Raw genomic sequence first — 24655 nt, forward strand, 5'->3', positions numbered from 1 at the left:
TGAGAAAAGTATTATAATCAAATAAGGTTCCCTTAGGTGTCATTGTTGTTCTCCACCCAGTAACTGAGAACACAAATCCCAATATCAGTAAGAACTTGTGGCTCTTTAAATCAAGTTTTCTCAGAAACATGACACAGTGGCCTTTGTTTTTCCCTCTCTGCAGAAACTGGGAGAAAGGGATTGTTTTGAAACCATGGCAGAGGCACGGCATGGCTCCACCCAGCTGCAGCCATGCCGTGCCTTCTTCTTTTCATGAATACCAAAGAACTGGTTTCCCCTTGAACAGACATGCAAAACAGATAGGCGCACACACACACGCCTTACCAGATTATCTCTGCCTCACACATTCACACATGCACACACACACACACACACACACATTAAAAAAACACCCCACCCTGCTGCGCTCTGCTGCCAGCTGTTTCTGGTTAGGCAGTCGGGCCTGCAGTGACGAGGAGGAGCAGGCAGGCCAGAGTCATGGAGCGGCAGCTGGAGCTCGCTGCCCTCGGTCTGGCCCTCACAGGGTGGCTTTGTGCCATTCTGACACGCTGCCTGGCCCTGTGGAAGGTGAGCGGCACCCTGGACAACACCACGGCAACTCTGCCTGCCTACTGGGATGGGGTGTGGCTGGAATGGGATCACTGGGACTTGGCCCACGATGGCAGCCTGCACTGCTCCTTCTACCAGTCTCTCATGTCTCTTTCTGGAAGTTTTCGGACGTGGAGAGCCCTCATCATGGCAGCCATCGGAGCCGGGGCTTTTGCTACGTTGATTGGGACAGGGGGGGCGGTGTGGTTCCCTATGCGCGGCCAGATCAAAGTGTTTTCTGGTGCTCTCTTTGTTTTGTCTGGGATCCTGTTGCTTGTTCCCACAGCCTGGACGTGCCATCACACCAGTCAGCCACTGGAGGGCGCTGTGCTGCTGAGAAGAGACTGGGGACCTGCACTGTACCTTGGATGGATCTCCTTTGCTTTGATGCTGGCCGGAGGGGTGTTTCTCACCACCAGATGCCCCACCAGCGAGAGACAGGAACAGCAGCCTGAAGAGAGCAGGGGCCCGAACATAGACGAGGAGGCTAATCACCCACTGAACAGGATCAACAGGACTACGTTCACACAGAGCCAGTATGAACGCAGATCAGAGCCTATCTGAGAGGACTGCGATGTAATATTTGAGCGTGAGTGACTGAACTGGAAGATCATTAATATGTGAAATGACTGTGGATAGATTTAACAGCCGAGGAAAACTCCTGGCTGCACATGTTGAGTAATGATGCACTGGATTAACTAAGCATGAACTTAACATTGGAAAGTACAAGCACAGCGATGTGTCATGTAGCTAGTTTTTAGATTGACATCTTATTTTGCTGTGTTTCTTCCATTTCTATTTAAACTAATACACTGCATATTATTGTTTTCCATTCAATCCGCATTTCCCCAATTCAATATCACTGTAAAACTATACAATATAATTATTCTGTCTGTTTGCTTTACTTGATGCAATTATTGATACTAGACTGTCATTAAGACATTACAGCCCTCTGATTGTGACTTGATACTTAAGGCCCCCCTGGACCTTGTTCTGTGTGTTGTATTACAAAGTAAAAACACTTTTACACTTATTTAAAGTCATAGCTTTCAGGGTATGATGTACTGCTCAAGTTTCTTAACTGTATTTTTCTATTGCTCAGTTTGTGCTTAAACAACAACAATGTAAAACTCTCGGGTAAGCATTCCACATGTCATTTGTAAAAAAGTTACTCCTGAAGCAATAATTACAAACACTGTATTGTAGACTTTTCTGAACACTGAGAACATAAATCATGGTACAATATTCAAGATAGTATCAATATTCAAGAAAATCTAATTCTATATTGTGCTCTGTACAGCACTTTTCCATAAGGGGTACGACTGAGATGGAAATGCTTTACATGTCACTGGTTTGGATGTTGTGCTTTTCTGTTCTTAAAGCTGCAACATATTTGGATTTGGAGTTCTGCAAAACTGTGATTTCATTTGTTTTAGGAAAATCACTGTATACAGACGAAAGAAAATATTTTGTTATTTGCAGAGCAAACTCATTCATTATGACAAAATATACATTATTGGGTTAAAGAAATGATCCATAGAATTGGCATATTGAGCAAGACTAGATGGCACACAAAGGCAGAAACGACTTTGTCCAGAAGTTCCGTTAATGGTCAAGAGGTACTGAAATGAAGAAAACTGAATAAATACGTGAAAGCAGGCCAGAACTATTTACTGACCTGCAAGTTTAGGTATAAATGCTCAAACATATTTCCAAAACACATTCCACCCAGCATGAAAATCTGGCAAATAGTAATAGTCAAAAAAATCCTTTAAACATAGAGAGGCAGGGAAATAGGCTGAAATTATATTTCTGAAGAGATTCATACTAGTCTCTTAGAGTTTGCAGTGAAGCATGTTAGTGTGGATGAGGTGCAGAGTCCTGACTGGCTGGGTTACTATAGTTTCCCATCTCCCTCCTCCACATCCTTCAGACTGAGAACCTCCAGAGAACCTCGGCCTTTAGTCTCACAGCGGATCAGCTCATCGATCTCCCTGAAGCAGCCGGGATCCACCAGACACACCTGAGGATGAGGAGAAGGAAGGAGGCACAGGAGAGAAATAAAGGCAGCAGTTAACACAGAGAGAATGGACATTTTACAGAACAGAAGGCAGAGAAAGTAAAAATGTGCACCTGCTACACCAGATAAAACTTAGGAGCATTTCTTCATCACGCCCACAAACACATTGTGATTTAAAAAAAACCTTAAAGTTCCTCACCATTTCCAGCGCCTCATCAAAGTCTTCACTCTCCACAACCTGCAGGAGCGGTTTCAGCTTCTCCTTCAGCTTCTTGGCCTCCTTGGCTGGCAGCACCAAACGCAGCCTCATGTGGGCTCTCTGGATCTCCATGGTTTCCTTCAGCTGCCGGATCACTTCCAGAGCCTGGGAACAAGAGGACAGATCAGTTTGTCAAGGTGGTACAAAAGGATCATCATTCCCTGTAATGACGGTCAGAATAAAGTGAAGGAAAGAGACTCTTACAGCTTGATTTCTCCTGCATTCAGAACTTACAGGTGGCTGCCAAAACCTGACCGTGTCAACAATAATAAAACCCGTCTCCACAGTATTGTGTTAAATGCATCACTGCCACATGTAATTACAACAGCACAGTCACTCCAGGGCGCGAGGTGACAAGAAAACATAGCAGGATGATACGATAACTAATTAGAAACCAACGATGGAGGGGAGAGTCCAGGTAGCAGTGATCAGCAAGCTTCTTCATTCACTGCTGGTTTTCACCTGAACCCGTCGGTGGCAGATGTTGAAATCAGGAAGCTAACATTTAGCTGTGCTTGTGAATGTTTTATTGTTGTCTATTTAACTAAATCTTTATATTTTAAACACCAACAAGAAGTATTCTGTCTGTTAATTAACTAATTAAAACTGTCATTACATTTGGAAAGATTTGGGATGCTGATTTTTAAGTGGTTATATTTTTGTGCTTTGAGCATCACAGATCAAATGCCACAATGGGATCCACTCAGTTGGGGTGAGCTACAGCCAATATCTTCTACGCTACCTGGCTAAACCACGCTCCAGGTAAGACGAAGGATACATTTTATTGTTTTTGTATATGTAATTAGGTTGTCTGAGTCAGTGTCTTCTTTTAAGGCTCTTCTCAAAACGCATTTTTATCAGAAAGCATATCCTGATCTTACCTGAGCCGTCTGTTTATTTGATTGGTTTTTATGTATTTTATCATTCACTGTGGTATATTATTTCTCTCTCTGTGAAGCCCTTTGTTTTGATAAGTGCTCTGTAAATCAAGTTGATTATTATTATTGTTATTTATGTATTCACGGACATTGGCTACAGGAAATAGCTGTCTTTGTGTACTAATTCTTTGCAGTGTGTCTCCAACAGATTGAAAATGCATTTGTGGTGGTCAAAGCAGCGGTGTCTGCAGTGGAAAGCACCATCACCAATCACTCCCTGATTAGGAAATCATTTTTCCAGTCTACACACATAAAGTCACCATTTCAGTAGACATTTCAATGAGTCGGCAAATGTGAGTACATTCCTACACGTACTTTTGAAAGGACTACATAACACATACAGTAAAACAACAAATACATAAAAACAACAAAATAAATCCGTGTGGGACGGCAGCTCAAATAAATTCTATATATGGGAAAGGCTTCTTGGTGTTGTTTATAATCATGAGAAAGCAAAGGAAGTAATAAGCGCCTCCTCACCTGCTGTTTAGTGCTCTTGCTGGCCTTGACAGAGTAGTGGATGTCCTTCATCGCCCGCTCAATGAGACAGACTGTATATGGCCTCCTGGTCTCAGGGTTGACACACTTCTCTGCCACAATAGTCGCGATGTCCCTGAACATCGTCTCCAGCTGCGAGTGCCTTTCTCTGTCGGACACTTGGAGCTCTCCTTTGGTCAGGATCTGTGGAAAAGAAAAAAAAAAGACAAAGCAGATCAAAGGTGAGGAAGTGAAGGTGAACACTGTACAGGCGTGTGATGACGACACGGTGTGACCAAGGAAAATATTTCTCACCTGTTTGCAGATTTCAGTCAGATCATCTGTCCCAAAAGCTTTAGTCAAGTCATCTCTCTTAGCCACTTGACCTTTGGACACATTAACGAAAACCGACTGTGTCTGCAAAACCTCATCCAGGTCCTTCTCTCTGGAAGAAAACACAATGTTTGGACATTCAGATGTTTGTTCTCGTTAGAGGTCAGTGACGAGGCATTCAACTGCCAGACTAGTGGATTTAACTGGACATGTTTAAAGCAGAGCAGAAAATCTCAGTGGACTTTAACAGATAGTGAATAAGATGTTTTAGTTCATTTAAACATTGTCGGCGTTAACATTTAACGGTACTCACGCTCCTGATCTCCAGTTCAAAACTTTATTCTTATAGCAGGCGATTTCAAACCGCTTTCCTCCTTTCTTCATCCTCACCACCGCCACATTTGTCAGCCGTATTTGATTTGTTGGCGTAAATATAGACATATTTATGTTTATTAAGCCGGACTGCTCAGTCCCAGCTGCTGCTGACAAGGAAAATATGCTGTCAGAAAACAACGTCGTAGTTGTGCTCCGAAGTGCGTCTCTCAGGAGAGTCCGATGTGGAACATCGACGTTAAACAACAGTTCCGCTTTGTTTCTTCAGTCGATTTCAGTAATTTAATGACTTATGATGATTTAAAAACAAAAACAAAACAAAAATCTAAATAAATTATAAAATGATTTTATTTTGTTAAAAAATCTAAATCATTAAAAGTTAAAGAATAACTGTTGTCATGAATGTGTAATCATGACTGTCTACAGTGCACTCCACTGGTCACAGTGCGTAACTACAACTTTTCGAGGTTTTCTTTTAAATGTGTTCGCTGGAGAGTTGATGGCTGAGATGAGAGCATTTATAATCATTGCTTTACCTACACGTCTGTCTTATTTTAGTTACTCAATGAGACCACCAGAGGGTAGGAATACTCAGGATTATGAATATGAGAGTGTAGGCCGACATGTAAACAACAACTCTCTAACTGTAACCACAAGAGAACACACATTTATGACACAATCATGTTCGTTCGTTTCTGATTGCTTCAGTTTAGTCACTGTATTTTGAAAGTATTCACCGGAAGTGTTAGCACGCTACGTCTGCTTTGACACTACTACTTTGACTAATTTAATGTTGCAGTTTTTTTGTCTCTGGCCACTTGAGGGCAGTATTTGTTGAATTATCAGTGTTCACTATCCTAAGTAGACATTTCTCACTATATAATAAATACAGTAATACATAAAAACAACAAAATAAACCTTCAACACAAAATTTTGCAGACAGAGGCGAACGTCAAGCAAAAAATATTATAATAGCAATACTTCCGGTGAAGAAATTCAAAATAACACTTAAAATTTAGCAGAGGTGTAAAGACGTAACGACGAATCTTTAAATTAGCAGAGGAAACGAGGCCTCGCGTGATTTTTTGGCGAGGGATCGATATATTTTTGAACTATACTGCTTTGAAAGTCGCGTAGACTGCTTCGAGCGTAACGTCAACAATGCACAGGACTACATTTCCCAGCATGCTCATTGGCCAAACAACATGGTTGCACACAGCATTAGCTGCAGTGGACTGTTTACTTTGATATACCATTTGCAGCGATGATGAGTTTCTTCGTAATTATTTTGCTTTTCATAAGTCGTGTGTCTACCTCGGATACTAAACGTGAGCTTTTTTTTTTTTTTTTTTAAATCTAAACGGAACTGGAAACTAACTTTACGTTATGTTTTAGCTAACTTTGATATCATCGTTAGCTAGCATGCATTGCTAGCGCCTTTTATTTGCTGCAGGTGAACTAAGATTGGGGTTTAATCCTGTTGTCTTGTTGCTGCTTTAGGCTTAACCTCTGTCGGGCAAAACCATTGCAACGTTGCATTTGTACACGTAGCGAAGTTAGCTAGCCTGTATTCATGTCACTTGTCTGAAAACAGGACTGAGTGTGATGCCTTTTCTCCCTGCAGTCTCACAGAAAGCCCCCAGTCCCAGTGAGAGCTATTTCATGTCGATATGGCACAACAGGCTGTACTTGTATTCAGCCGCTGCACTTGTCTTTGGGGTCTGGTTCTCACTGAAGATGGCACTGAAGAAGGTGAATTGTCACTTGCAGATATCTCACCTTCACTAATGTGTACACATAATGTCCTGTGTGTATTTCCAAGAGTGATGATTTTCTGTAAAACTGTTGTGAGTGGCTGCTGGTTTTCAGTGGCAGTGTTTGGGCACGGCTCATGTTTCCAAACATTTAAGATCTTTGACCTTGCATGAAAGGGAAACTCCACATGCAACACCACCTGTCATTTATGTGGCTTTGCATTAGTTGTCTTCCTCCGTATGCTTTCAGAAAAGCTTCTCCAAGGACGCCAGCTCGTTGGTCCACAAAGCTGTGACTAACAGTGACAGAGACGCTGTGGTTCACGTGTCAGGAGTTAAAATCTTCTACGGCTCACAAACTGGAACAGCAAAGGTACAGATATTGTTTACTGAAAACTTTAAACGTCCCCACTGGCACAGGATGTTAACATATAGCCTAGACATGATGACGCTATAATATAATGTCAAATCCAGGGATCCAGACCAACCGTGTTCATGATATTCTACCCCACTACTTTCTGTGAACTGGAGTAGACAAAATATTAGAAACACAAAAAGTAGTAATGCAGTCAAGTGTAAGAACACCACTAAATGTGGGTTCCAAAATGACCACAGAGTTTAATTAATCAATCTCTGATCCAGTGCCAACAAAATCTGAACACTATAAGTTTCACAAAACTAGGATTGAATTCAGGGCTATACAGGTGGACCTAGTAAACCATAACCATGTGCAAACCCGTGTAAACCAATGTGTCACACATAGCCAAAAGTGAAATTCCAATCCTGGTTAATTAGTTCAAGGCTAGACAAACTGGCAGCTCACAGATTACAAATGTACCAGTCTGAGATGTCTGATAAGCATCAGCTGAGACTCTTCATTTGTTCAGGGCTTTGCAAAAGAGCTGTCGGAGGAAGCGAAGACGTTCGGTATACCAGCAGAGGTGATTGACATGAAAGACTACGATCCAGATGATCAACTTGCTGATGAGGTGAGAGAAGACGCTTTTTCCTTGTACAAAGACAAGACATACGGTAAAGTCCTCAACTTGGGGATGTCAGTTTAAGAGATTGTGTCGTCAAACAAGAACCCAAACCATTGCCAACTAAAGAGCTGCTCCTCCGTAGTAACCCTTAATTTTGACGTTGTATAATTTACGCGACTAATTAATGTATCTATTAATTGCAGCTCTGTTAAGAGGATAAGCATGCTGTATATACTGTACTAAGAAGTTGCTCTGGGGATTTAATTAAATCTCTAAAATGTAACTACAAGCACATAAGACCTGGCTGCGTGTTACTTACAGGCAAGACTTAATTAGAACAGAATTAATCAAAGTAAAATACATCTTTTTTTTAATTTTTATTGAAAGCTTGACAACAAACAGCACGGCAAGCCTCAAGTCCTGTAATGTTCCAGCTCAGCCTCGCCTTCATTTTTCACTGATTTGATTTTTCAAATGGCTGCCACAGAGGACAAATGTGTTACTCAAATCCTGCTCAGCGTAAAGAAAGATGGATTATTTTCATCAGTGTTGGCTTTTTATTTTTTGGGCACAAGCAGCGTGTAGTGCATTGTGAGATGAATAGATTGGTTGGGTGGTACACAGCAGGAGAGCAAATCTATATTTATTCAATAGGACAGTGATACAGTTTTCAGTGATGAAGCATCTCCACAAGAGAAATGACCGCAGGCCCCGCTCGCTCCCTAGATGCAGCTGATCCTCAGTGTTGACTCACTGGCCAGCCATCAGTCAAGACGACACTATTTGTTTGGCAGTTTAGACCCTGTTAGACATGAAACAAGAGACCCACTCCTGAAGTTTTCTGTTTATTTACAGGGCCAAGGAGACGATGTGTACTTACTTTAGATTTAATCTAGATTGATTTCTGCTGTCCTTTTGTGTAAAGTGTTAGTCTTGGAGGCGAGTCGGCAGAACCAGTTGTGTGTAATCATTTATCACATGGCTTCCATAAGTAGTTTTAATTGCTAAAAACGTGCTTTCCCGGAGCAACTGTTGTGTTTATCTCTCCGTTCAGTGCACCAACAAGTCAGTCTGCGTGTTTCTCGTGGCCACCTACACTGATGGAGAGCCCACAGAGAACGCTGAGTGGTTCTGCAAGTGGTTGGAGGAGGCGTCCACTGACTTCAGATATGGGAAGACCTACCTCAAAGGCCTCAGATATGCAGTGTTTGGTCTTGGCAACTCTGTCTATGTTGGCCACTATAATACGGTAAGAAATGGTTTCCATATTATCAGAATAATAATACTGCTTAATAATATGCTTTACAAGCAGTTATTCGAAGAATATCCAAAGCTACAAGGTTGACAGCTGTAGCTCAGTAGTGGGAAGCATATTCCAGGACCAAACTTGACTTGGTCAGCATTCAGTAAATATTACAAAAGCCAAGACTTTAGTGGTTATTTTATCAGTTCTTTTTGCCTCACCAGGTGGGTAAAAATGTGGACAAGTGGCTTTGGATGCTGAGTGGCATGCGGATCATGACCAGGGGAGAGGGCGACAGTAATGTGGTGAAGAGCCGTAATGGCAGCATCCAGGCAGACTTCCTGGCCTGGAAGGTCAAGTTCCTGAACCGCCTACAGGCCCTGGCCAAGGGTGAGAAGAAGAGCTGCAGTGGGAACTGTAAGACTGGAGGCTCCTGTAAGAACAAGAGGAAAGACGGACAGGAGGAGGAGGAGGAGGAGGAGAAGGCAGCCCCGCCGAATAACTGTTCAGAGGTAATGGCAGAAAAACAGAGATATCGTTATCGCATTTTTAATGGCACACTCGCTGTGAAAATTCTTACTTTTGGGGCAGTAGGTTGACCTAGTGGTTAAAACGAAAGTGTCCTTGACCAAAAAGCAGAATGCCTACCAGTCCCTGGAGCAGATCTGGCCTATAATGATGATGATTTCTTCATAATGGGGGACTATTGATCTGGCCAGCTGCCCATCACACATCATATCTCAGTTGATGAATTAGTCATTGCTGATCTAGTTGAACTAAACACAAACAGTGTTTTTTGACACAGTGTTCTGATCAACTTGACGGGGACACAATGATTAATGATCAAACTGTCAAACCTGTAAAATGCATAACTGCTACATCACAGGTCTGATGAAACACATATTGGTTATATGTTTTGTCACTGACTGGCCCAAAGGCTGCGTGCATCATTCATGAGAGACATGATGAAATGTTTCGCTTGCTCTCGCAGTGACAGTTTGTTGTATACCGGCAGTCTACTGTGCGTTCATATATTTTCCTCTGTCAGTCTCCTGATTGAACATGTCAGGTGGATGAAAACTGAGGATGTCAGTGAGTTGTCTGGCCATGTTATTCTTTGAAAAGGAACCTGGATTTGCATGATTCAGTCTGAGCGGCTTCTCTGTAGCAAAACACAAAACAGAAGCACACAACCGTGCTCATTGGGCTTTGAACAAAGTGAATTCTTTAATTCATTCACCACGCACCATCAAATGAATCAATGGCCTTGTTTCGATGGATATCGTACAACCGATAGTTGCAATCTTACTTCTGTCCAGTGCATTGTAAGATGGACTCCATCTTGTCCCCCTTGACCCAGAATACAAGCAAGCAGGTGAAGACGGTTAGTGTATATAAGAAGAAGAAAAGCTGAGAAAGTGTGTGGCTGATGTCTAATTATTCCTCTGGCTTATGATGATGTCTTTCAACATTACAAGGGCACCTTAGATATCCAAGCACCTCTTATCACAGGAGGCTGAAGTGGACTGGCTGGGCTAACGGTCTGATGCTGCAGTCCAACAATGTGATTAAAATCTGATAAAGACTCAGGAAGAGCAGTGTTACTCTGTTTATTAGGTCTTTATTTTGTATTTTCAGTGGTAAGCATGGTGTTATAAATGTTCTGCATGGCTTACATGAAATTTGTCAATGCTGTCCATCATGTCAAAATATGAAAATAACTACTTTTTTTTTTTTTCACCAATCACTGAAATACATGAAATACGTTTCCCAAGAAGACAAGTACAAACACAGCCATATATATATATACACACACACACACACACACACACACACACACACACACTAACAGCTTTCATACACATCACAGCACACACAGATGACCAGTTGTCATGGTAGCAGGCATCTCAGAGCCAACTCTAGCTGAGATTTCTTCCCTTCTGTCTGCAACATTCGGTGCACTCAGCAGAGGTGACATTCAACCGGAACCAGGAGTAGCTGAGAACTGTGGTGAGGGGATCATCATGATTTATCTACCCACTGTACCGCTCATGCACTTTATCCTGCCGCCGCACATGTGGGCTGAAGCTTTGACACTGGGCACGCATTGTGATAAATCCTCTGAAACGCCATAAACATGCATATGGTTTTCTTATTTAGTCAGGCAGCCCAAGAGGAGATAACGATGTTCAATAAATGCGTTCCATATGGGCTCGCTCACTCAATCATGGACACGTTTAATTGGATATGGGTTGGAACATATGTGAATCTCTCTACGCTGGAGGATAATTTACGTTTTCCACTCGGCCATCTGTCTCACCATGTCCTTGACCCTTTTTTAAAACCATATTTCGGGGGTTTTGTGCTCTTCTTGTTTCTTCTTTCAGGAGGATCTGATAGAGTCCAGCAGTGATGAGGAGGAGTCTGGCCTGCAAGATGAGAAAAAATCAGATTCAGTGGTTGACATGGAGGATCTGGGCAACATCATGAACAGTGCCAAGAAAGCAAAGGTCAGACTCTGTCTACCAGCAGTGAAAACCACTTTTAGTAATGTATCTTTTTCAGTAAATTACAACTGTAGCCATATTCCTCTACAGCTAAATTAGCAGATGATCTTGTACAAAAGCAACTTGAAAGAAAACCACTACCATTCAGGCAACCCCACAGAAAGAAATATGATAATGAAAAAGAGCATTCAGAAATGTATACTGTACTTAGATATAGAGTACTTAGCTGCCTGCTTCACAACATTACAGTTAGGTGGTTGTTGAATCATTTTAAACTGAAGCTCCAATCATAATTCCAGCAGGTTTATTTTCAGCGTTTCCGTGTTAAGGTCTATAAGCAGGCACCATCGTGGCATTAAGCTTCCACCACCGTAGTCCAATCTAAGTGTGTTGAGTAAGGAGAAAAAGTGGTGTCATTGAAGGAGAAGTGGCAGATGGGTTGATAGACACCAGACCCCAGCAGGCGAGAAGCGGAGGCTTGCGTAAGAACGAGGACGCCCACTTCACAGACTTGCGAGGAACGAGTGACTCAAGAAAAGCAGAAAAAATGAGGAGGAAGAGGCATTATCACTCTTCTTATAGGCTGCAGTGTAAGCACTGTGGAAAAGAAGTGAGCCGTGAGAATGAGGGAAATGGAAGGAAAAGAAATATAGGTGCTTTAGTGTGGCAGATCATTGTGGGGAAGTCCTCTTGTTCTTAAAATCAGAGCGAAGACTTCTGAGATTAGCTTCTTACGAGTTTCATGTTGCATACAAAAATCAAACAAACCAATCAGAGGAAACACCCATGGGTGCCATGAAGGCCCCAGTCTTCCAGAGAGAAAGCCTTTGATTTTTGTTGCTGCCTGGTTGATACTGTAGGCTTGCTAATAGATGTAGAAATGGGGGAGAAAACAAAAAACTTAATCTTTGGTAATTTTCTTTGTAATGCACCTGTTTAACAGCAATGCCAACAATACTGTTCAATTTTTGATGTTTTTATAGGATATTTTTCTGCTCTTTACTGTACAACTTGTTTGTGCAATAGTAGTTCTAGCAAAACCAAACAATACGCCCTGCCCATTTACATCTTTTTGTCCCTGATAGATTTAATGAATGTTCCATTACTTTACACCACTGGCCACTTTTAAATGATCTCTGCCTGCAGTATGTCCACCTCCAGACTCCTGCCTCAACTGGAAATGTCAGGTCATAACAACAAGATACTCACAAAATGCTGTGAACTTCTATCTAGGTAGACGTTATATCCCAGCTTTTGACCTCAAATCAAACTTTTGAGGAGAATTAGCCTCCTGTTGGCGTCTTTTTGACGAAGAAACGAGTGAGTGAACATGTTCTCTTCTGTTCTGTTTGGACAGGTGGTAAATTATTTCTGTGGGTTTTCAGTAGCTCAAGAGAATTCCCAAGACTATACTGCAGTTGACTAGAGCCTTTCTGGTTCCTAAATTTTGTTCTCATGAAAGTATAATGCTTTATGACAAAGTTAATGTTGTGCTGCCAGTGCTGGGTTGCAGTAGTGTCCATGTCTCACACAGACAAGGAACATGACTTTAACAATAGATTCTCCCAGGCTTGTCCTTTCTCGTGTGACATAAATATTACAGTATATTGTGTGTCAGCTCTGTGAGGTTTGAACAGGCCTCTTTGTAAACCCTACATGAATGCGTTTATACATGACAGCTGGGAAAGTCTGCCACAGTGGAAGGAGCCAGACTTCTTTTTTTTTTAAATGTCGCGAGGTGTTTTAATTTAGTGTTTATTCGGAAGCCATGGGTTCCTATTGTCAATGTTTTCCCTGAGGATATTCCCATTTATCTTTGTGATGGCCAAACGTAAACATAGACATTGACTTCCATTTCACCTGCTGCAAATGTATTCTAAGACTGTTTAGTCTGACTTGTCTTGTAACATTTAAGTATAATTATTAGCTGTGATGACTCTTATCTAGGGATGGGTATCGTTAGGATTTTATCGATACTCCTTTTCAGTTCTTTCAGTACTTTATCGATACTCTTATTGGTATCGGTACAAAATAATTGCTTTTAAAAAAATACATTATTTAAAAAAAGAATAAATTGAAGAATGAAGACCACAGACATCAGTCAGTATCAGTCCTTCCTCCTGTCCTCCTCCCCCATTAAAGAAGATTAGGTTTCGGTACCCATCCCTACTCGTATCATCACACTTGGATGTCAGGATGACAATTTGCTGTGTGTCTGTGGTAATAAATTAGTGTTGTTTTTGCATAATTTGGTCACACAGAGCAGGAAGTGCAAGATGTAATTAGTTTGTACACTAAACATTTGCTATTGCCAAGAGACAACAAGCATTTAGCCGAGTTGCAAATTAAGTGTGAGCAAGGAAATTCCCCTGACTGGAATATATTAGTTACCTAATTTACAGTGTAGAGCCAGCTGAGGTCCAGAAGTTTAATATCTGTTTTGTATGACTCCCTATTAATAAGCTGAATATTGTGGAAAATGCTGTTGGATATTTTTTCAAACTTTAGTCTCACATTATAAAGCCTGAATAAAATTTACTCTGTGTTACAGTATTAAAAAAGGAGCGAGAGATCAGCCTCTCACCATAACTGCAGGTGGAAGCTTACTTTGGCTGTGTTTGACCACTAGGTGATGGCAGAGACTCTCAGTTGTAGCTAACTCAAATCTCTGCGTGAACCACACTGTCATTTCACTTCCAAAGCTATTTGCATAAATTCTCTGTGCACATCAGCAAGATAGACGTTTGACAGATTTGATTACATTCTCAGCCTTATTGGAACCGGACTGAAGCTAAGCCTTACAATCTGAGTCTGTATTCAAGTGCTTTAATTCAGGGTTGGTAAATGTTTTTAAGTGAATTGCCCAGGAATATGTCCATGTGATTTACTAACACCAGTCAAACGAATTTAGAGAAATTAGTCATGGTGTAGATTACTGGCTTTTACTACATTTATAGGTTAGTGCAAGTACAGTACTTTCCTATGTGGCTGCTCTCAGTTGATTTTAATAAAATACAGACTGATCAGTTTTCAAGTACAGTTTCTAACTGGTCATGGCAATGTTTGAACATATATGTTGGCTCACATTCCTTATTACGTAATTGTATAACCCCCTAGGACTGCACAAAATATGACCTTGCAATAAACATCAGCACTTTTCAATTCACTGGTACTAATTGGTATCATATCTTGAGGCTCTGTTCCTTTAGTCCAGTGGTCTTGTGCCTCTTTTTATGGATCTTGATGGAACGAATTGTAAAATCAAAATTCAGTCCAAGAAGGTGTCCATGGGAGTAGTATTCATTGTTGAATGTTGTTAAATGATTAAATACAGGAATTCAGGGTTTTATATCATAGGCTGAGGACACAAATTTACACTTTTAGTGATCATACGCAGTATTGATCAGCCAGTCTGTTTTTGAACTGGGCTGTCCAGAGATTAGGGCTGTTTTCACTCACTAATGAGTTTCATTGGTTGTCGCATTTGATGCTCTCAGACCCATTACACTAAAATATCTGTCTCTAGTAGATTATGATCTTACAATTACTGAAATATAAAGTGTCAGTAGCTGTCTACTTTCTTCCTGAATCATCTCTTACTTGGATAAGTAAGTTAACTCATCCAACCTTAACTTTTTTTTCTTTCTTTATTTTCTTTCTTTCTTTATTTATTATTTTTGTCATGTTGTGGCCAACCCACAAAAAGCAGAAGGCTGTAAGGCTGCACAGATGGATTTGTCTGGTACAGACAAAGGTACAGCCCTCTGGAACAATTTGGGGTTCAGTGTCTTGCCCAAGGACACTTCGACTTGTGGGCTGGGCTGGGGGAAGCCGGGATCAAACCGCCCCCACTGTATCTGTATCACTGCTAAACTTGATACATATTATTATCATTATTATTATTATTATTATTATACAAAAAAACAAAACCCTTTATATTTTTCTTCAACTGTACCAGATGATAGATTGGCAGGCATTCTGCGATTGGCTGCCAGAGCTCAGCACTCATATTGCCCAATCTTAGTCTATATCAGTCTTTGGCTATAGTCTAGTCTATTTGTATTCTGCCAAGTGCCAGTAAGCTTCATTTCCATTGTTTCTCAAATTGATTTTGCACAAATGTTCATTGCATGGCATTCTAAACTTTGTCCTAGGAGGTTTCTGTTTCTGCCAGTGGTCCATTTCATTCTGTGGGACTGTTGCCAGATAGGAGTTAGTGTGAAACAGCTCATTAACCTGAGTGGCCACACAGCGTTCTGGGCTGGGTTTTGATGTTTTCAGCTCTGTGTCTAGAGAGAAAAAGCAGAGATGAAGATGCTGCTATGACTTTACCATTTTACCAATACTTATTTTATATATATATAATTTATGCACAAAAAAAAATTACCTCAATAAAATGTCTTTAAATGACATCTATTTCTTCTCCCTCAATGAAAGATCCAGAATCTGTGAATAATATTTTTCATTTCAAAAGTTTAACTAAAATACAAGAGTTGTCTCCTACTTCACTGACAAGCCCATTCTCTGTGTGTGTGCACTGGAGGTTTCCACATTGCACTTGTGTAAATTGCATATTGGACCAACGACTGGCTTCAGACTAGTTGTGATGTCACAGCATCCTGCTCATATATACAAGCCTTAAACTCAAATTTATGGTGAGCACAGAGAAACTTCCTCCTTCAACACATACATGTAAAAACAGCCTTCTAGTGTCAAACTCTGCACATAAATCACAGCTGTACAGTGAAGGTCAAATAAGCAAATAAGTAACAATAAGCAAAACACATTTTTGAGTGGAGGGGGACTTAAAACTAATTTAAAAAATTCTCTATTGAGACTTTAGTTGGGGGAATTTTATGGTGCATTTTGAGACTGTATTTTGTGGTTAGTATATTGAAAGTCAAAGTAGAGGTTAAAAAAAATAGAAGCACTTTAGAGAATGTCAGTCTATAACATCAACACCGATATGATAACATGTCGACAACTATTAACACTGACAAAGGTAGAACTTATTACAGCACTGTAGCATTCTGTTGCTTTAAAATATAGAGGAGTTTCTAATTTGCCGTCTACTTAGTGTACATGGTGGCTGTGTTGCTAACAATTCAATTCCTTTGCATTTATAAACATACATGACTAATTTATTATACTTGGTGTTCACTGAAATGTAAATGTGCACCTATTTTGGCCTTTTACATTAATTTAATTAATATAATAAGTATAATCAACTTAATAAGTGCCGCACTGGGCAATGGTAACTTAGGTAACACATGGCTTTTCTTTATTCCAGTGTATTACACTCATATAGGTCTTGGTTTTTGAGGTTTTATGTATTTATTTTGTTCCCAAGTCTTCTTTCTCTCTTTCTACTTGATCCCGCTCTTTCGTGCTCTCTCCTCCCACATGTACTTTTATGTTTGTCCCTCGATCACCTGCTTGCTCTGTGTGTTATCGCTGCACTGTCCGTCTGCATCAGCCCCATGTTGAGTCATGGTTCCAGAGCACAACACGGTGCGTTGAGATGTCCCAGTTCTGTTAGTCCAGACAAGCCCGGGCATGACTGCATGTCTGCGAGCTCTCAAGCGAGGCTGAAAGCCAATCAGTGGGAACCAGAGACTGGGGCCAGATGAATCGCTAGGGCTGCACGCAAACTCCACAGGGACAGATTGTTGCACTGTTGGCTACATGTTGCATATGCTGTCAGAATTTTGCAAGTCACGGATACAGTAAGTGAAAGTGGAATTAATAGACATTTGTGCTGGCTGAGAGTGGCAAACTAGTCTTATCCCATTTTGGGGTTCAAATAGCAGGCTACAGAATTTTCACCCCTTTAACAGCTTTTTGAGCCACATTCTTCTTATGATTGGACCTCGGAGTGGCTGATGCTATCCCAGATTGACTGTTTGTGTGAGTTACTGTACACCTGCACTGATAACTGGAATAGAGCATGGCTTATCCTTTAAACCACTCAAAGTAAAGCAGCACCCCACATAATTTGCAGAGATAAATGAAGTTTCCAAATGTCATCCAGCACAACACCAAATCCTTGTTCACCTTTAGAATGAGATGTGGGAGGATTTTGACACAGCATGATGGCTTACTTATTCACAGCATTCCCTGTCAACAAAGGAGCTGCTCATCCGAAATACCGCTGCTGCTGTCACGAGTGTGGAAACTTTTCCAACGTGGGGCGAAGGCCGGTTAATGGCGGGCACACGTGGCCTCAGCTGCACAGAGCAGATAGAGCTGCTAGATGTCTACATGGGCTTAGATTCTTCCAGGTGGAAGGTGAAAGTACACTATGAGCACCTGAGGTCATCCTCAGATGCACAATACACGGGCTGCATATTTACACACTTAAGAGCCTGGTCTCTTCTAGGTGATGTTCAGTCTCATTCTTTACAAAGTTTGTGGGATGCCAAAAGCAGGTTAAGTATGTGTTTTCTATTTTCGTGTCTTCATTGTATGTTTTTCACGTCAGATATTTTGATAAACTGGACAGACAGAGACTAGCTGGTGAACATAGTGGAGCATCTGGAAGCTAAAGAGCCAAATATTTCCCTTGAGAGTTGGTAGAGAGATATCGAACTTACATTCATCATGTGGCCAGAAACACAAATCCAAATCAATGATAATGTTGCTCCGTGTTTGCTTGATGTGTAAATAAGCAACTGTTTAACAAGTTCACCACATCAACTTAAAAGGTGATGATATGTCAATGTTGTGTTCACAGCTTGTTGCCGATGCCCCAAAGTGGCCAAAACAATCAGTTATTGCAGTTTTAAAGTTTTATTTAAAGTAACAGAAGCTCAGTATGCTCTGTAGATCACTGACGCCAACCGCATAAATCCAGCGGGAATTATTTGGAAAAGATGGAAATGGATGATGATGAGATCTCCATTTCTCATGTCTGCATTGGAAAGCCACGTCACCAGCGTATGTAGATACTGACGCCTACGTTGTTACCACAGCAACCCCATGCAGATATGTTGGTGATGTCTGGACTAGGGCTGCACCTAACGATTACTTTTTTATTGATTACTCGAACGACAAGGGTCTTCCATACCGCTCTGCTAGTAGCAGCATGGATTCTGCTCTGATGCACTTTCGTCACTCTAGATTTGACATTGTCGTTGTGTGTCACGTTGCGAGTGACGCAAAAGACACTTTGAAATCCCAGAGTGTCTGCACTGAGACGCATATGTAGAAATCCGATTGGAATCGCATTTCAATCCACGTCCAAATGTGGCTTGGATCCGATTTGCAAAAATCATATATCATGTGGTTTTCGATCTGGATATGCCAAAAAACGGATTTGGGCTGGCAGTCTGAACAAGGCTGTTATTAAGAATCAGTGGCACATGTCTATAGCATTTAGAGCTGTGCGCCCAATGAACACGGGTTAGTGCCCAAGCTGCACAGGAACCAGCTGTTCTTCAGGAATACACACATACAAACATTCGTCAATGTTTGCTTACGGAGTATCAACCACTTATGAGCGCTGCTGTGCTGAAAAGGTCACCTATAGATCCCTATAGGCAAGCTGAATCGGTGGCAGCGGTACAGTAATTGGGTGAAGCTGTCCCTTAACATGGTTGATAATCTCAAAGCCACCTCGTCCATCGCACCTCTCTGAAAAGTAATACCTGCTCCCATGCTCTGGGCAGCTTCTCTAGCAGGACTTAATAAATTGACTGTTGATATTGACTGATATTTAGACTTACATACAAATGCTGTACACTGCAATATTGTAATCCTGGCCTGAAGGATGTTGTTAATCTTTCATACGAATAGGCTGCAGAAGCTTAAAAAAAAGACAGCTGTTGTTGTATAGTCCGATTGTCTTGTTATACTAGACCTTTTTGGTACGCCCCTGAAAGAAATGTAAGTCTTTAGGAGGTGTCCCCAAGTGTCCCTGTGAATTATTGGCATGTGGTTGGTCTATGATTTTGTTGAAAATAGTATTTATTGTTGGCTGAAACACTTTGGTTTCTAGTATTTAATTTTTTCTACAAGAGTAGCTGAATTCTTTTTTTCCTCAACATAAAAATTTATAACATCATAGTCTATGATTTTAGATTTGTGACAGATGCCTGTCGCAACACGGCAACAGAGCCTGATTTTTAATAGATACCATCATGGTTATAAACAATAACTGATTCGTTTTGTGCCACAGAGCAAGGAGGAAGGTCGAGGAGACGGCCAGATGGTGAAGCTATCGAAGTTGAACGGAGTGAAGAAGATTGAAGATGAAGGGGAAAGAAGAGAGATGATCACCCCGGCCCTTAGAGAAGCACTAACAAAGCAAGGTGAGGATAAAAGGCATTTGGATTCAGTACAAAAAAAGTTATATATTAGAAAACTTCCATGAAATACAATAAATTAGAAACAAAGATGAAGAGAACATCAGTACGGTCGATAACTGACACTACTTGGGTTGGTGGTGGAATTTTGTAGCCATCTGCTGGGTGTCACTGCTGACTGTGGATAATACATTCATATTATGTAGCTGCAGTGCTTTGCAATAAAAAATCACATTACAGACCTAGCACACCAGCTGTTTGTCAGCATATCCTTAACCTTGCTTTTTCCACAAGGGCAGCAAAGTTGGAATTCACTTTAAAACATGAATTATGAGTCATGCCTTTTTCTTCTTTTTATTTCAGCGGTAAATCTAATAAACATATATAAATTGCCAGCGGAGAAGTCCATTTAGATTTTTTTTTTTTTTTCTGAAAAGTATTTGCACATGATCAAAGTCACAGACAGAGGTTTCCCTTCTCAAACTCCATTTAGCTCAAGTACCTAAAGATGTTTTTTGTACTGTAATTCATCAAATATCCTGTTTACTGGCCTCAAGTGCTAATTACTTTGGCATACCACGCAGAAAGAAGTAAAACGTTGGAACCTCTGGTTGGATTATCTTCAAGTTAATCAGCTGCTGAAATTGCATCCTCTGTCCCAGCCTTTCTTCTAATATTCTGACGCAGAAATTGGTCAGGTAAAGCCGGTCAGCGGTGCTACATGAGGATTAGTGTGTGTTGTCTGATGGCACTTAATGATGCACTGCTGTCCATTTACCCTCTGTTTCACTCCTCCTCTCCTCCCACATCAAAACCTCAACCAAACTGCTCCTAGCTGGTGTCAACATGGTAGCGTTCAAAAATTCTTCATTCTTCATCCAGACCATCTATGAGTATGTTTAGTTCAGGATGATGATGTGTAGTTCAACGTACTACAGTCACCTTTAGAAGAAGAAAGAAAAAGTCTTATTGCATCGTTCCAAATATAAGACTATATGTTTTGCTGCATATTTCATTTTAAAAAAATGTTATTGTCGTCTACATTGAGGACATTAACTCACTAAAACATTTTTGATTTTATATGCATACCTGATAACCCTAATGTACAGGCCTTTCAAAATTGGACATTAGATTTAAATTGAATTAAGAAGATGTGAAATTATCTTGTGTGTGTGTGTGTGTGTGTAAAATACGTTTTGCTCCTGACCCCGTCCGCAGTACATTGCTTAGCTTCTGTGCTGGTACAACTCTAAGTACCTCATACAGCCCCACTCCAAAAAGCCCTAACTATCCCTTTAACATTAAGTATGGCTTAATATTTAGGATTTATGATATTGCACCCTGTGTTTTGGTAAATGAAGCTACATGTAGTGTATCCATATGTTCTATGTGGAGGTGTTTGCCTCTCATAAAGCCTCAGACTCTTGGTTGTTGACTCATTTTACTATCTAGTCCATTCACTAGTAAAGCACAGGCCAGTCATTTTCAGCAAGTAACCCCCTACTGTTGCTTACACAACACTCTATAAATAGCACTCTGTGAGCAAGACCTCACTTCATTTGACCAAATATTAACCTATTTCATGGTGTTTATGTTGGCAATAGTCAGTCCTGGTGGACAGTTTGTTTTATTTGCAATAAAAGAATGAAGGATGAAAGTTCTGGCATTGTTTTAATGATATTGGATCTTGGAAGGCTCTATTTCCTCTATAGCCGTTTTCTGGCATGACATGGATGCAAAAGTCACAAATCTTTTGAAACTCTTGTGTAATGTCCAAGAAAGTTTTAACATAGTGCTGCACATTTAAGAAAATAGTTTGCTGTCAACAAGGCTCAGGAGATTAGAATTTTCAAATGGGACTCAAACGTATTTACCTATACCTTTTTAAATATGTTTCTTTTAAATTTGCATTTGCACCAATAAAGAGTAAACATAGTGGGCAGACATCCACCTGAAATGGTCGTTGTAAATTTTTTTCATGTGATATAAGAACTGGCACAACTTTTGCAACAATGTTAGTTAATCAGCTTTCACAGGAGAGCGTTGCACTAAACATTGGAAAAATGTTATTTCTCATCAGAAAATTCACTCTTTAACAGATTGAAAAATACTTTGTCCAATGTCTTTTTGATTACTTCCTGGAAATCTAGTACCTGTGAGATCCTGAAAAAAGAAGCGGTAGACCTCTTCAAACAAATTAGGCTGATTTTCCAACTCTTTGATCTAACACGTCCTCTCCCTGCTCATTTTATTTCCCTCAGGCGGCTCAGAGTGGAGTATCACAGATCAAAGTATGAATTGTTTGCAGAATTGTCAATAATATTGTACCCAAATCACCTGGGAACCCCAGATTTTGTGCTATATAGATTAAAAGCCTTATGGGTAAGGACTTGTTTCTAGTCAGCAGCTATTTGTAGCAGCATGCTAAATGCCTAAATTTGCCACCAGAGCTAATCAGCGAAGCCTTCAGTTGATTAGCAAATTTAAGGCCTCTTTAAGGAGTTGGTTGAGAAGCAGGTGGTCACTAATACAGTCATAGAAACAGATGTTTGAGTAACAGACTTTCAATCAATTTTCAATGTGTTTATTTATGTTTTTAATTTTTTAATTTCCAACCAGCGACGTCTCATGAAGACTGTAGAATGTAAGATGTGAGAGTGTTGAGAATTTATTGTGTTGAATATATATTTTAGTGTTGTGCTCATTTTAAATTTGTAAATGTTTACCTAACAAGCATTGCACAGGAACACACACACACACACACTTTGGCTAGATCATCTCCACTGACACTTCAAAGGACCCTAACAAACACAACAGGGGAAACGTTGCTTACATTAAGATACCAGCAAGTCCAATTCCTTACCGTTGTTTCCACACTATGTTGGCCTGGGACTATATGTTTTTATGTGTCTTGCAGTTGCTAGGAGCGAGGTGAGAGGAGGACATGTGCTCTCAAGGTATTTTCAGGTGGAAAAACAATTTGATGCTGATCAGCATATTTTGGCCCCAAAGAGAAAAAGGCACAATAAAAATAGGTGTTAAAGCAAAAAAGAAATAGAATTCTGTGTGTGCCTTTTGTGTTTGAGCATTTATAGTTAGAGTGATTTTTCTACTTATCAAAAGAACATCTGTGATCAATGGCAAGCTCTTTCATTCAGGTGATAAATCAAAAATTTGTATTTTTACAATCAAATACACTCCAAACAGATGAATAACATTTGTTTTTGACTCATCTAGCATCAAACTTGAGATCTGTGGAAGCAGTGAGAACTCATACACAACCTGACACAAATTTCCTGCTGTGTTTTAATTAGAAATTTCAGCTACAAAGATTTAATAGCAAACACATATAAGGTTCAAAACTAAAAAATTACCACCTGAATCCCACATCCGGCTGTTCTGCCACTGCGTGGCTATACTAGAAAGTCTCTTTAAATGTTGGGACTTTAAAAGTGAGCCCTTTTTGATTCACCTCAAAGCAATCCCAATATCATGTTCTGGTATTTCTTTAGCAGATTAAGTGATACAGATAAAAGTATTCATCAGGAGGAGGAAAAAACAGAGAAGCCTACAAGGACTCACCCAAACGTGGCCATTCATAGCCAGTGGCATTAGGCTGTGGTGACATAGGAGGATAGAGAGGCAGACTTGTGAAGAAAGTGAATTTGAAACACTTTAGCCTCCTTTTGTGCTGAAAGGGATTTTGAAACGTTATCCCCTCCTTCCCGCTGTTGACGTGCCCTTGAGCTGCCGCTAGTCGCTTTGTTGGAGATGTTCAGTAGCCTAGAAGGGGACTGTGAATGAATATGACATTGTGAATGCAGGTTGTTGTTGATGTACCTCTCAAAAAAATCCACTCAACCTTTTTACGTATTAATTATCAGCTGAATTTGGCCTTTGTGGTTTTGGGTCAAAGAGGTGTTGACTGATTGAGAGCCTTATTCTTCTCACATGTTGTTCTTTCTCTCGTGCAGGGTACAAACTAATTGGAAGTCACTCAGGAGTGAAGCTTTGTCGATGGACCAAGGTAATGGAATTTACTCTTCTCAATGAAGCATTAGACTTTTTGACAAACTGATTGCATTATTCACATTAATGTTGTTGTTTCTGTTGGTTAGTCTATGTTGCGAGGGAGAGGAGGCTGTTACAAGCACACTTTCTATGGTATTGAGTCCCACCGGTGCATGGAGACTACCCCCAGCCTCGCCTGTGCTAACAAGTGTGTCTTCTGCTGGAGGTATGTACCTAAAGAATAAAGCCACTGCAAAGTCCAGGGGACGGTGTCACAAAGATAGACTTTGACTATGACGTAGATCAAACTAATAGTCAGACTTCAGATGAACATCAAAATTCATCTTTTGCACAAAGCTGTCTGGTTCTTGACTATCTTAAGTAAGACGTATTTGCTATGCATTCTGGGTAAATTAAAGACTTTTTGCAAACTAAAAAACACGGCGACCGAGCAACTGCGTCAAATCGATCAGGTCCCCGCACTCCAGCAGAAAATGTTTGCCTTCTGGAAGAATTCAGCAGTTATAAGGACATTTTACTGGGAAGGCAAAGAGTGTAACAATGCATGCCAACATTCACCCATTCACACACACACACACACACACACACATTCATACAGTGACGGCAGAAGCTGCCATGCAAGGTGCCAACCTGCTCATCAGGAGCAGTTAGGGGTTCAGTGTCTTGCTCAAAGACATGTCAACACTCTGGGAGTCGGGATTACTAGACAGCCGCTCTACCTCCCGAGCCATGCCGCCACTAGTCAGCAGGTGTCACTGTTTGTTACCATGGAAACATGGCTCTTAGTTATGAGTTAGTTTGGCGGTAGGGTGGCTAACCTTTTAGGCTTAGAATAAGTCAGTCTTCATTTTCATGAAACTGTCTTAACTTGCATTAGACTAATCT

At 40.7% G+C, this 24655-nt stretch overlaps 2 protein-coding genes across 2 annotated transcripts in view; both read left to right on the forward strand.

Moving 5' to 3' along the window:
- Window positions 1-138: 138 nt before the first annotated feature.
- On the forward strand, window positions 139-2315 carry LOC122879619 (claudin-9-like). Its single transcript, XM_044203984.1, has one exon. It carries the CDS (start codon window positions 478-480, stop codon window positions 1150-1152), a length of 675 nt encoding a protein of 224 aa, XP_044059919.1. The 5' UTR covers window positions 139-477; the 3' UTR covers window positions 1153-2315.
- A 2076-nt stretch (window positions 2316-4391) lies between these two features.
- The window catches only part of tyw1 (tRNA-yW synthesizing protein 1 homolog (S. cerevisiae)), a 61002-nt gene continuing 40738 nt past the window's right edge, over window positions 4392-24655 (forward strand). Inside the window, 12 exon segments of the mRNA XM_044203982.1 lie at window positions 4392-4524; window positions 6573-6700; window positions 6953-7075; window positions 7590-7691; window positions 8740-8934; window positions 9153-9440; window positions 11316-11438; window positions 19612-19744; window positions 22656-22695; window positions 23713-23765; window positions 23857-23906; window positions 23908-23975. Coding sequence (XP_044059917.1) covers window positions 4413-4524; window positions 6573-6700; window positions 6953-7075; window positions 7590-7691; window positions 8740-8934; window positions 9153-9440; window positions 11316-11438; window positions 19612-19744; window positions 22656-22695; window positions 23713-23765; window positions 23857-23906; window positions 23908-23975 — 1415 coding nt within the window. The 5' untranslated portion in view covers window positions 4392-4412.

The sequence above is a fragment of the Siniperca chuatsi genome, linkage group LG7, assembly GCF_020085105.1.
Source record: "Siniperca chuatsi isolate FFG_IHB_CAS linkage group LG7, ASM2008510v1, whole genome shotgun sequence".
In the NCBI taxonomy this organism is placed as follows: domain Eukaryota; kingdom Metazoa; phylum Chordata; class Actinopteri; order Centrarchiformes; family Sinipercidae; genus Siniperca; species Siniperca chuatsi.

Coding starts and splice junctions, on each gene's coding strand:
- LOC122879619 (XM_044203984.1), top strand. CDS start 478: ATGGAGCGGCAGCTGGAGCTCGCTGCCCTCGGTCTGGCCCTCACAGGG.